The sequence below is a fragment of the Oncorhynchus tshawytscha genome, linkage group LG09 (genome assembly GCF_018296145.1).
Source record: "Oncorhynchus tshawytscha isolate Ot180627B linkage group LG09, Otsh_v2.0, whole genome shotgun sequence".
Lineage (NCBI taxonomy): Eukaryota > Metazoa > Chordata > Actinopteri > Salmoniformes > Salmonidae > Oncorhynchus > Oncorhynchus tshawytscha.
Genome location: NC_056437.1, coordinates 57,163,876 through 57,175,972, shown reverse-complemented (window position 1 = coordinate 57,175,972; position 12,097 = coordinate 57,163,876). Strand labels below are relative to the sequence as shown.

Here is a 12,097-nt window from a genome sequence, read left to right as displayed (position 1 = left end):
TTTCCGTGTTTGACCGCTAGGTTTTATGGGTATTATGACGACAACACTGTGGTACTCTATCCGGTTGTATAAAGATTGCCACGAGTTAGCGGAGTCGGAGAGTATCCATCTTGAATAGCAGCGTACATTTTAAACAGTAAGCGCTATTTTCGTTTTTATCTCGCACACATTGCGTTGTGATTCAACGATGTATGTCCCTCGGTATCGCGCTAGCTAAATAATGTATAGCTGCTCTGACGTCATTAGCTATTGTAAGCTAACTCGGTTTGTCAAGTCAGGTACTGGCAGGCCGCAAACACGAGCAGAATCACCAGCTAACATTAGTGAGCTATCCTAATTGCTAAATACATCTGTTCAGATTAGAATATCAGGCCTTTGAATTTTTTATGTGTACAGTTTGATTGTATCCGTACAAAGTACAATACAATACAGTTAAACTCTGGCTGTGGTGTTATCAACTTAAATGTTAGTGTCCCGATGTTAACAAGCTTCAAGAAGCCGGTTAGTGTATGGCAGGGCAGTCATTGGGGCCTACTTTTTGAATGTTCATGGTTGTCTACGGGAAATGCTATTCATATAACTTGGGCTGCTAGCTGACGTTCTTTTCCCCTACGGTAGGCGATCACTATGTCTGACGACGCTGAGCAGCAATTCATGGAGACCGCTAAAAATGGAAATGAAGCCGAGGAAGAACTGAATGGCGCAGAAGAATCCACAGAACACCCCGAGGCAGAGGAACAAGAAGAACAGAGCTGCACGGTAGAGGGAGAGCCAGTGGCAGAGGAACCGGCTGTGGTGGAGGAAGGAGTCACGCAGAACGGAGCGGCAGAGGGGGGACAGATAAATGCAAGTAAAGGCGAGGATGACGCTGGGTACGTTTCTGTATGGTAGTTTTTAACATATTTATGTAACATACTAACGTTACGTCCTTGGTAAAACTTTTTTTTTTTTTCATTTTTGGAGCCATGTGCAGCCCATTTGGGGGATGAACTTCAACTGGCTAGAATTCAGTTATAGCATTTAATTTTTCAGAAATATTTAGTGTTATGAGTTGCAGTGATTCAACTAGCTGAGAATTCTCAACTCTACAATGGAGTGGAGTTGAGAAACTGGATTCCAACTCCCACTGACAACTATGATGAGCACAAATACACAGTAAGCGTTAAATCATTGATACTTATAAAACTATTGCTTGGTAGTGCATGTTTTAAGTAGTTAACTTCATACTCATGCGCAGATTATGTGACGCGATTTGACAGGTCACACAGAATTTAGTTATCAAAAACTACAGATTGCATCACCTGTAGAAAATGCCGTCGTTACACAGGACTAATGTGGTATGTGTTAAATGATACCGACTCGATGTAGTTGGAGGTGCACTCCACCAAAACTCATCGTCTCCCACTCTATTGAGATGTGATGTACATATCGTGGAGTTGAGAATTCTCAGCTATATTTCCACCAAAATGTGTGAACACCCAGTCTGTTACTGGCCTGTACAAGTTTGTAAGCCACAATGTCCCTAGTAATTTGAGATTTAACTCAAATACTATAAAAACAAATATGTTTATAGTGGCTGTTTAGTTGTCAGCCTATGAGAATTGTCCTAGGTGTGTTACTGATCTGTGTTTCTCTGCAGCAAAATGTTTGTTGGTGGACTTAGCTGGGACACTAGCAAAAAAGACCTGAAAGACTACTTCTCCAAATTTGGGGAGGTGACTGATTGTACCATCAAGATGGACTCAAACACAGGACGATCACGTGGGTTTGGGTTCATCTTGTTCAAAGAAGCAGCAAGTGTAGACAAGGTATGTGCCATGAGAAAGGTGGCATGGTTTTACATTGTGACAAGTTGGACTTTGTATACTAATCTTTTCTCTAACCTGGTAGGTTCTTGAGCAGAAAGAACACAGGCTAGATGGACGACAGATAGACCCAAAGAAGGCGATGGCAATGAAGAAGGAACCAGCCAAGAAGATCTTTGTTGGTGGCCTAAACCCAGAAGCTACAGAGGAGACCATAAGAGAATACTTTGGAACCTTTGGAGAGGTTTGTCATTGTCCTATGATGGCCTCAACTTGACCTTCCTGTATGTTTTAGTAGCTATTGATTTTCCAGTGTTCTAAATGTGTCATAATTCACATCTTCAGATTGAATCCATTGAACTTCCAGTGGACCCGAAGTTCAAAAAAAGGAGGGGGTTTATCTTCATCACATTCAAAGAAGAGGCCACTGTTAAAAAATGCCTTGAAAAAAAGTTCCACAATGTCTGTGGAACCAAGGTAACAAACGGAAAGGAAGGCCTTGTATGTATATTTCTTAAACCTATTTCTTTTTTAAATTTACGGTTGATGGTGGGATATGTGGGTTAATGTGTAGGCTGTAGTTATAATTCTATACTGACAAAAATATAATGCAATATGCAACAATTTCTACGGTTTTACTCCGTTACAGTTCATATAAGGAAGTTGGTCGATTGAAATAAATTCATTCGGCCCTAATCTATAGATTTCACATGACTGGGAATGCAGATATGCATGTGTTAGTTACAAATACCTTCAATGGGTTTGAGTGTGCAGGCCATGTACGAACTGAGATATTTTCAGCTTCCTGGAATTGTGTACAGAACCGTGCGACATGGGGCGGTGTATTTTCATGCTGAAATATGAGATGTCGGCAGATGAATGGCACGACAATGGGCCTCGGGATCTCGTCACAGTATTTCTGTGTGTTGAAATTGCCATCGATAAATTGCAATTGTGTTGGTTCCATAACCCCACTGCCCCCACTGGGTACTCTGTTTACAACTTTAAGATCAGCAAACTGTTCGCCCACACAAAGCCAAGCACGTGGTCTGCGGTTGTGAGGCCGGTTGGACGTATTGCCAAATTCTCTAAAACATTTATTTGAGGTGGCTTAGAGTAATGAACAATAAATTACCAAATCTGGCAACAGCTCTGGTGGACATTACTGCAGTCAGCATGCAAATTGCACGCTCCCTCAATTGGAAACATCTGTGGAGTTGAGACAACTGCACATTTTAGTGCCCTTTTATTGTCCCCAGCACAAGGTGCACCTGTGTAATGATCACACTGTTTCATGAGCTTCTTGATATGTCATACCTGTCAGGTGGATAGATTATCTTGGCAAAGGACAAATGCAGGAATGTAAACAAATTTGCGCACACATTGATTAAGGGATGTTTCTGTGGTCTTTTTATTTCTGTTTATGCAATGAGTACTTTACATGTTGCGTCTTATAATTTTTGTTCAGTGTACATCGGTCTGGCTAAGCATCTTATTTGTGTGAAATGCAAACTTGTCTAATTGCTTAGTCTGTACACTTGTTTATTCCCCCCTGAAATGCTTTGGGCCATGCTCATGCAACGTGGTGTTACAATGCTTCCTCACTGAAATGCACATTGCATGCAAGAGTTTCAGACCCACTTGCATGGTGTGAAATTACTAGAATTATTATGTCCAAATTAAACACCATTTCATTTTTGCACGTCGGTGTTCAAATGGATTGTGTTGCAGTGTCCTGACTGAAATGGGGGTCCAGTGTGAGCTTGATACTAGATTCCAAATCTTCAACTTAAAAGATTGGTGTGAATAGGTCTTGCGTGTTTGTACAGCATGCTGTCATGTCTTTACCGCATCTATTATTAAACCATCCTTCTTGATTTTAATTCCAGTGTGAGATCAAAATCGCCCAGCCCAAGGAGGTGTACCAGCAGCAGCAGTTCGGAGGCCGTGGTGGTGGTGGTGGTGGCGGGAGCTATGGAGGAGGCCGGGGAGGCAGGGGTCGTGGTGGTGCGTATTAAAGAAGGCAGTCCGACATAGTTATGAGTGACTTAAGGCATCACGAAGGTATGCAGAGTATTTGTATAATGCTAGTTTCATTTCAAGTAAAGGGCAGGGTGCAATGGGTTGTACCTGCAGGAAGACCTCAGCTTTAAGGGTGCATGACAGGTGTTGCGCTCACAAGGCATGGAGGGATCTGAGAAATGGGTTGCTAATGGACATCCATCCTTGGACCATAAATATCTGGATTATAATTTTTGTGCAAAATTATTTTCTGATTTAACCACATTTCTTTCCCTCAGGCCAAAACCAATATGGGAACCAGGGTTATAGTAATTACTGGAGCCAAGGCTATGGCAACCAGGGCTATGGCTATGGTGGGCAGCAGGGCTATGGAAACTATGGCAGTTACGGCAACTATGACTACTCTGCTGGATACTATGGAGGGGGCTACGACTACAGTGAGTATAGACCTCTGGCAAGCGCCTACCTGATTGTTTGACTTGTCTTTGCACAGAAGCACTCAGTCCTCTCTCTCTATTCCTGCAGACCAGGGCAATACAAGCTATGGGAAAACTCCAAGACGTGGAGGCCACCAGGGTAGCTACAAGCCATACTGATCACATGTAGTGCAGGTATGCATTTTAGTGCTTTGTAACATTGTGGTGCGATATAGCTGTTAGATTTGTGGCATTGATGCCCAAAAATTTCCTTGCCAAGATTTACAGTCTGGCTCAGGGGAAGGCTATTGTAGATTATAATGAAATTACTCCACTCTTCATCAATTGGATTAAGTAAATACAGTGCTGTTGGGGATAGGAAACTTGTTTTGAAAGTACACAACCTCAAACCCTCAAATTTGCCAGCACCAAATCTGCATCAGATGCACCCCTACAACTACACTACTGGATCAATAAGGGTTGATGTTGCGGTGGACCACAATGGGTTTTCTAGAGTGGGAGATGGGTGACTATCTGCTTAAAGCTGCACAGCAAATTTAACAATGTCTGCCGTTTCCCTTAATGCTATGCCATAACCACTCTAACCGGCAGCATTGACTTTCTAATCCATACCCTGTTTCTTGCATGCTTGTTGCCCTAGCTGTTTGCTTGCTCTTTGGTGCAGGGTGGTGGGCTCATGTCTTAAGTGGTGTGCAACAATTCCTTTTTCTCCTCTCTTAAAGGACTCAAGTAAACACAGATTTGAAAGACCATGGGCGCAGCAGAAGTATGCAGGACATGATTCTTTCCTGTGGGATGAGATTCATGCTCCATTTGTACAGACCATCTGAGGGACTGGAGAAGTAAATGCCACTTTTCCATGTTTTTATTTTATCTTTTTTGGGGGGGTCCACATTTCCAGAGATGGAAGTGTTATTTTTACTGTACTTTTTGGTACCTTTTTTGAATCTAATGTATTGTATGGTTGTATTTTACATGTCGACTGGATTTACATGAGAATCAGAAGTTGTCGGAGCTTTTGAAATAAACCAATTTTGAGTAATTTTTTTCTGGTTTCTAGATGACTTTCTTTTCTGGCTCTGGACTTGCAACAAGGAATTCAGTGTGGGATTGGGGTATGCTGTAAAAGGGATTTGCCTAAATCTGAATTCATTTACGATTGTCTAGAGAATGTCAACTTGTAGATGGAACCAACCAGTATATTTTGGATTCATTTTAATTTTGACCTGTTAAGTGGCATTTATAGAAAATATAGTTAAAGCCTGCAGAATATTGCTACGTCATTGTCTTTGGCTAATTGTTAGAAATAAAATTGATTTTATAATTTTGTCTCTTTAATGTTTAACTTACACATACTGTCTAATGTTAATGCTTGATTAGCATTTGAATAATATATCTTGGACATTTTGTATTTGAGATTAATTCCATATTTGTAGACTATTTGCCCTTTCCCTACTGTTGCTGAAAGTCTCTCCTGCTGTGTCATATTTATGTTGTCTATTTACTAGTTTGACTGCTCTTTGATGCCTCATTTTGGTTTCATTAGATTTGTTTATGGCTGTGTTTACTTATACATGAAATCCAATTCTGATCTCTGCCAATTATTGTCAAAAGACCAATTGGTGCCAAACATCAGAATTGGGCTGGCTGTGTAAAAGCAGCCTATGCGTAGTTATACATGACATTCTCACTAACATGTTTGAGGGGCAACATCTAAATTGGACAGTGGTTTGTAATGGCAAACAACTGTAATGTTGATGGAGATGTGCATGTCAGCTCTACAGTAGCATGCTACATGTATTGTGTGCAAAACATTTCCATACACTAGTTTAATTTCACTGAAAATGATCTTTCACAGCATAGTTAAAAAAAAAAATCTGATGTGGGATTTTGACAGCCTGGTCCCAGGTCTGTTTGTGCTCTTGCCAATACCATTGCTCATTGTCAAGCCAAACAATTTTTGTTTGGCATGATGGCACAGACTGGCACTCACGCTAGGACTTTGATTGAATTTAATATTTCTTGCGCCAATCTGAGTTAATTCCGTACGGGCCCACTTAGTCTTCAGTGGTTTTGCAGGGCCCTGGTGGTGATGACTGGTTTCTTGGACCTGATAGCTTGAGTTTTTGTAGCCTGATAGGATACTGAACATGGCAGGTAAGGAGAACTAGGTTAGGCTTTACTAAAATGCTCCAGTTGTCCCGGATGAAACTGAAACATGCAGCACTTGGTCCGTAGCTGTACGCCATCTAGCCACAACCATAGAAGCCATCGGTTCTGAGAAACCGTTGTCACCACACTGGTTTGAAACTGGGCAGAAATGTCCTTTTCATTTCACATTGTAAATCAGCAGAATTGCATGTAATTAAACTGCTAATATGGCTTGAAAAACACGAGGTAGGTTAACTAATTTCCCTGGAGCTGTTAATTGTCAACTGAAACAATTCCTTAAGGATCACAAAGACTTGCACCCAGGCTAGCAACTAATCAAAGTTTATTGAACGGCAGCTGCTATTCTCGAGGTTTTGGGAGATGTGAAGGCTAGCTTTGAAGAGGATAGTATACCTCAATATTCTGTTAAATATCTGCGAGTGTGGCTATGGCACCGTTATACCTTTGGAGGCTTGGCCACTGTTTAGGCCTGTAGTCTACTTGAATGTACACAACCTGTTCACATAATGATAGAACAAATCTTTTTGTCATATTTTATTACTCTGACTTAGAGACAAAGCATTGAGCAATAAGTGTTTCGAAAACATCCTCTGACTAGCAACCAATCCTAATACCCCTCATTTTACAATTTTGTTGAGCACCAGTGTGATAAAAGTCAAGGTCCTGTTCTCCCTTCATAGTTATGGTTCTTGACAGATGGAGGTCAGAGAATCAAATTAAAGTAGCTGGTCGGAAACACTTCTCTTCCTCTGGTCAAGGCGATGGCTCTCGTTTCCTCTCTTGGTCGATTGCTACAACATGGAAACAAATGTTAAACCCTTTACGAAGAAAAAGGCTATCTCAGATATTCATTTCTATTATTGGATGATCCAATGATCAAAGCAAAATGTTTGAGTGCAGTGGGGGCTGCTGAGGGGAGGACAGCTCATAAGAATGGCTGTAATGGAGAAAATGGAATGGCATGAAACACCTGGAAACCATGTTTGTATTTGATACCATTCCACTCTAGCCATTACCACAAGCCCATCCTACCCAAGTAAGGTGCCACCAACCTGTGGTTGAGTGTGATGGCCTACAGATCCTGACTAATAAAACCACCTCTCCAGATTACAGTTCTTGAGTGAAGCATAGATATTGACTCATGCTGTCACCATGTAAAATGTATTTAAATTGAGAGAACACCCCTCCCCCCTTTGGGCCAGTGTACAGTACAAGGTCTCTTTTATACAGCATCTGTGTTTAACGCTATGGTTAATCTCACATATTTGCATTTCCTTTGTTAATCAATTTAAAGAAAACCCCTCCCCTGAACACACTGTTACTCTTGCATGGATGGGTAGTAAATGGCCCATCTTCTTGCCTGGTCATCTGTTGCTAGGGAGAGATGCCAGCAATAAGATGGATATGACAGCCCATGGAACACCTTAAAGGGCTGAGCCCTACCTCAAGCAGATTCATCACAGAGCTAGATGGACAAGATTCACTCACTTTCTTTGGTTGGCAATGGGTTCTTCACTCTGGTCTCTGTCTTCTTCAGCTTAGTCTTGTCAAAGCTGGAGATTTCTCTCATATTGGGTTTGTCAGACATGATAGCTGTAAATGAAGAGGGAGATGCAAATGAGACAGTAGTTGCTATCAATATGTTTCCATCCAAATGGCTATGAGTAAGGACACGCCTTAGAATGAAACATTACTCATAATAGTTTCAGCCAAACAGGGTTTCAAGACTGCTACCCGTGTGTGTACGTGGGTGTGAAGGACAGCTGTTGTAAGATTTTCATGGATGACTGTTGGTCTCTCTGATCACTAATGCCCACCCCTTAGACCTACCATGTATTGTTGGGCTTGGCCTTTGTTCTCCCATGTACTCATCCTTCATTCTCTCCCCCCTTTCTACCCCTCATCCTCCTTGTAAATACAGTCCTGTTGCATGTTCTCCACTTCCACCCAGGGAGTGCTCAGACAAATGATTGAGAATAAGTGCCCTATCATATTACAGTATATTAGTAATATCCTAAAACAATCACTGTCTTTTTGGATAATGCTGTTTACTAGCCAGCCTACTGTGGCATGTATAGTAACTGTCTTTATCATCCTAGTAAAAGGGTGACATATGGACTGTAGTAGATATGGCATGACATGTAGACACAGATGGAATATATATGATATACATGTAATATATGAAGCTACAGATCTAATGCAGATCATTTCTTACCGTAGAGCAGGGTGTGCGGCGTCCAAAAGCTACACGTGCCTGTGTCTGTCTATGAGTGGTCCAGAGCTGCGTCTGACACTGCGTGTGTGTGCCTCCTGCAGGGTGTGGGCAGGGGAGGGGGCTATTGATCTCTCTCTCTCCCTTTTTTCTATCTATCTCTACACTCTCTCGCTCTACCTTCTCTCTCTCTACACTCTCTCGCTCTACCCTCTCTCTCTACACACTCTCTCTACCCTCTCTCTCTCTCTCTCTCTCTATCCTGTCTCTCTACACCCTCTCTCTCTATCCTGTCTCTCTACACCCTCTCTCTACACTCTCTCTACACTCTCTCTACCCCCCCTCTCTCTATATCCTCTCTCTAAACACACTCTCTCTCTACCCTCTCTCTCTCTCTACCCTCTCTCTCTCTCTCTACCCTCTCTACTCTCTCTCTCTACCCTCTCTACTCTCTCTTTCACTCTCTCTACTCTCTCTTTTGCTCTCTTGCGCTCTCTCTCTCTCTCTCTCTCTCTCATCATGAAATATTCATGCCACGTAGTAGGAGGGGTAGCAGCAGCTTCCAGGGTAAAACTGCTGATTCCACACTGATAGGAAATATATTAGGCTGCATTATGTTGGGGATAAAAGGCAATTATGTAATGGATGAACATCATGATTTTTAAAAGACGCAGTCAATGCTGATATGAGTTAGTTTTAAAGCAACAGAACTTCGTCAAGGGGCATGTAGTCTGGTGGGAAACATAAAAGGATCAGTCCTGCCTGTTAGATTTGCAGATCTTCACCTCTGCCATTTGTTGTGTGTCGTCTCATCTAGTGACTTCAGTGTATACTGTGCTTTTCCGTTAGACTGAGCACAGCACTGGGGCAAGGTTTCAAAGACATTTATTCTGAAAATCCATAGGAATATACTGTGATACATCCAAAAGAAATATGCACACGCTGAGACAATGTGGAATCAGCTCGAGATGAAGACGGATTTCTTTGAGCAGATGGACAAATAGCAATATTCATTCTCCTCATTCCTGGTCAACTGTATGGCTGCTCAAGATAGAGGGGCCTACATTCTGTCGTCAGCCTCTGTGCTGCACACATGAAGAGGGGCTCTGACACATTAGACGCATGGTGATTCTTTGTCTGACAGCTGCACCCTTAGCCTGGGTGGCAGTCTGTTTCTGCTCTCTTGCCAACTCTTTATGGAATTGTCATGCTTGGTCATGACAATGGCATAGGCAACAGCACAAACAGATCTGGGACCAGGCTACTGCATCCTGGCTAGTCAATAAGAACAAGAGGTCTCAGTTAATCAGACACACACAGCTGTTGACAGGCTCCAGTCTCTCTGTTAAGCTGGGGTGGGGCAGGCTGGGTTGGGACACATTCCGTTAGTGTTTTGAGGTGGCCGATGCCAATATGACAGAGACCTCTCAATTTCATGACATTGTTACATGATTTAACAATAGTATGCCTACATTAGATGCTGACAAACTCCTGAAGGGTCCACATAACGCATGGCCAATTTAAATGTTATAGTTAGGCCTGCAGTCAATATGAATATCCAAATATATGTCTGAAGAAAGAGACATTTCAAATGTGCTGTCCATACACTTCATGATCATCACTGATGGTGTTTATGGGAAAATGTCATCTTCACCATTAGATGGAGTCAGAGCACATTAAATATTAGTATGAGTAAAGCCCTGCCACATGTATTTAGGCCTCCTACCAACAGACTCACTTAACCCTGGTCTGTATGTCTGATCAGGTGAACTGAGGGCTGCATCTGTCTGAGTATTGTTTCACTTTGGCAGTGTGTTTGATCATACAGTGCCTTTAGAAATTATTCAGACCCCTTGTTTTTTTCCACATTTTGTGACATTACAGCCTTATTCTAAAATGGATAAGATTTAAAAAAATGTCCTCAGCAATCGACACACAATACCCCATAATGACAAAGCGAAACATGTTTTGTTAGAAATGTTTGCAAATGTATAAAAAACAGAAATACCTTATTTACATAAGTATTCAGACCCTTTTCCATGAGACTCGAAATTGAGCTCAGGTGCATCCTGTTTTCATTGATCATCCTTGAGATGTTTCTAAAACTTTCTTCAACTGGAGTCCACCTGTGGTAAATGAAATTGATTGGACATGTTATGGAATGGCACTCACCAGTCTATATAAGGTCCCACAGATATGAGAACAAAAACCAAGCCATGAGGTCGAAGGAATTGTCCGTAGAGCTAGCTCAGAGACAGGATTGTGTCAAGGCACAGATTTGGGGAAGGGTACCAAAACATTTATGCAGCATTGAAGGTCCATCCCCAAGAACACAGTGGCATCCATCATTCTTAAATGGAAGAAGTTTGGAACCACCAAGACTCTTCCAAGAGCTGGCCGCCCAGCCAAAATGAGAAATCGGGGGAGAGGGGCCTTGGTTAGGGAGGTGACCAAGAACCCGATGGTCACTCTGACAGAGCTCTAGAGTTCCTCTGTGGAGATGGGAGAACCTTTCAGAAGGACAACCATCTCTGCAGCACTCCACCAATCAGGGCTTTATGGTAGAGTGGCCAGACGGAGGCCACTCCTCAGTATAAGGCACATGAAAGCCCGCTTGGAGTCTGCCAAAAGGCACCTAAAGACTCTTAGAACATGAGAAACAAGATTCTTTAGTCTGATGAAACCAAGATTGAACTCTTTGGCCTGAATAATTAGGAACTCAGTCAGTCTCAACTTACTGCTAAGAGTTAGAATAGTAGAATAGACCAGGTGTATTTTCTCTTGCTATGTCATTCACTGACAGTCACTCAATTAGCCATGTCAGCTAAACATTATTAGAATGGTAAATTAGTGTAGACAGCTATCTAAACTTGTAGTAATCATGGCCGAATACCGACCAGGTACGCAGGGCACGTGCCCAGTGGCCCTGACCTCCATGGAGCCCCCCATTGATTTTGTTAGTCACTCTCGCTCAGATATTAACATGGCATAAGTCATGGCAAAATTAGTAGAATTGCAGGAAATGTACTTTAAAATGTAATTTTCTGTCTCCGCAGTCAAAAGGGGGGCCAACCAAATCTAGCTTAGGTCCCCCAAAAGGGTAGAGCCAGCCCTGCTGTCATACCATCAATGTATTTTTGTCAAGCAGTTTTCATCTCTGTCCACTAGAGAGCAGTGTAAATCCTTTTTAGTTATGCTCTGCACTAACTAACATAACTTCAGATTTTGTGTCCAAAATTCTATCCCTACTTCTTGCACTCTGCATTACTCAATGTCTGCGTCAGTCAGACACACTCAGACAACCTGGTTGACCCTGTTACCACTCTTCACCAAATCTTCACTGTCGAGAGAGAGAGAGAGAGAGAGAGAGAGAGAGAGAGAGAGAGAGAGAGAGAGAGAGAGAGAGAGAGAGAGAGAGAGAGAGCTCTGCAGACCACTTTTCTAGTCAC

At 42.2% G+C, this 12,097-nt stretch overlaps 2 protein-coding genes across 4 annotated transcripts; one reads left to right on the top strand and one right to left on the bottom strand.

The window, feature by feature from the left end:
- LOC112258324 (heterogeneous nuclear ribonucleoprotein A/B) lies at positions 1-5,588 on the top strand. 3 transcript variants are annotated; one of them, XM_024432631.2, is made up of 9 exons: positions 1-136; positions 619-872; positions 1,640-1,808; positions 1,891-2,049; positions 2,151-2,282; positions 3,695-3,812; positions 4,106-4,264; positions 4,353-4,438; positions 4,987-5,588. In XM_024432631.2, the coding sequence occupies exons 2-8, from the start codon at positions 628-630 to the stop codon at positions 4,421-4,423; spliced, it is 1,053 nt and encodes a 350-aa protein (XP_024288399.1). In that variant the 5' UTR covers positions 1-136; positions 619-627; the 3' UTR covers positions 4,424-4,438; positions 4,987-5,588. The 3 variants fall into 3 exon arrangements, with proteins under 3 accessions (XP_024288399.1, XP_024288398.1, XP_024288400.1); XM_024432630.2 differs by having other exon boundaries at positions 2,151-2,306; XM_024432632.2 differs by lacking the exon at positions 4,353-4,438 and having other exon boundaries at positions 2,151-2,306.
- A 1,153-nt stretch (positions 5,589-6,741) lies between these two features.
- Positions 6,742-8,839, bottom strand: LOC112258325 (thymosin beta-11). The gene is made up of 3 exons (XM_024432633.2): positions 8,652-8,839; positions 7,925-8,029; positions 6,742-7,227 (listed from the first exon to the last, which is right to left on the bottom strand). The coding sequence occupies exons 2-3, from the start codon at positions 8,022-8,024 to the stop codon at positions 7,190-7,192; spliced, it is 138 nt and encodes a 45-aa protein (XP_024288401.1). The 5' UTR covers positions 8,025-8,029; positions 8,652-8,839; the 3' UTR covers positions 6,742-7,189.
- Between the last annotated feature and the right edge of the window lie 3,258 nt (positions 8,840-12,097).

What these genes read in the sequence shown, in the direction of transcription:
- LOC112258324 (XM_024432630.2), top strand. Translation starts at nt 628, where the DNA reads ATGTCTGACGACGCTGAGCAGCAATTCATGGAGACCGCTAAAAATGGA. An exon ending in AAGCAGCAAGTGTAGACAAG is followed by an intron (nt 1,809 to 1,890) that starts GTATGTGCCATG and finishes CTAACCTGGTAG; the next exon opens with GTTCTTGAGCAGAAAGAACA. An exon ending in ACTTTGGAACCTTTGGAGAG is followed by an intron (nt 2,050 to 2,150) that starts GTTTGTCATTGT and finishes TCACATCTTCAG; the next exon opens with ATTGAATCCATTGAACTTCC.
- LOC112258325 (XM_024432633.2), bottom strand. Translation starts at nt 8,024, where the DNA reads ATGTCTGACAAACCCAATATGAGAGAAATCTCCAGCTTTGACAAGACT. An exon ending in CCCATTGCCAACCAAAGAAA is followed by an intron (nt 7,228 to 7,924) that starts GTGAGTGAATCT and finishes TCCATGTTGTAG; the next exon opens with CAATCGACCAAGAGAGGAAA.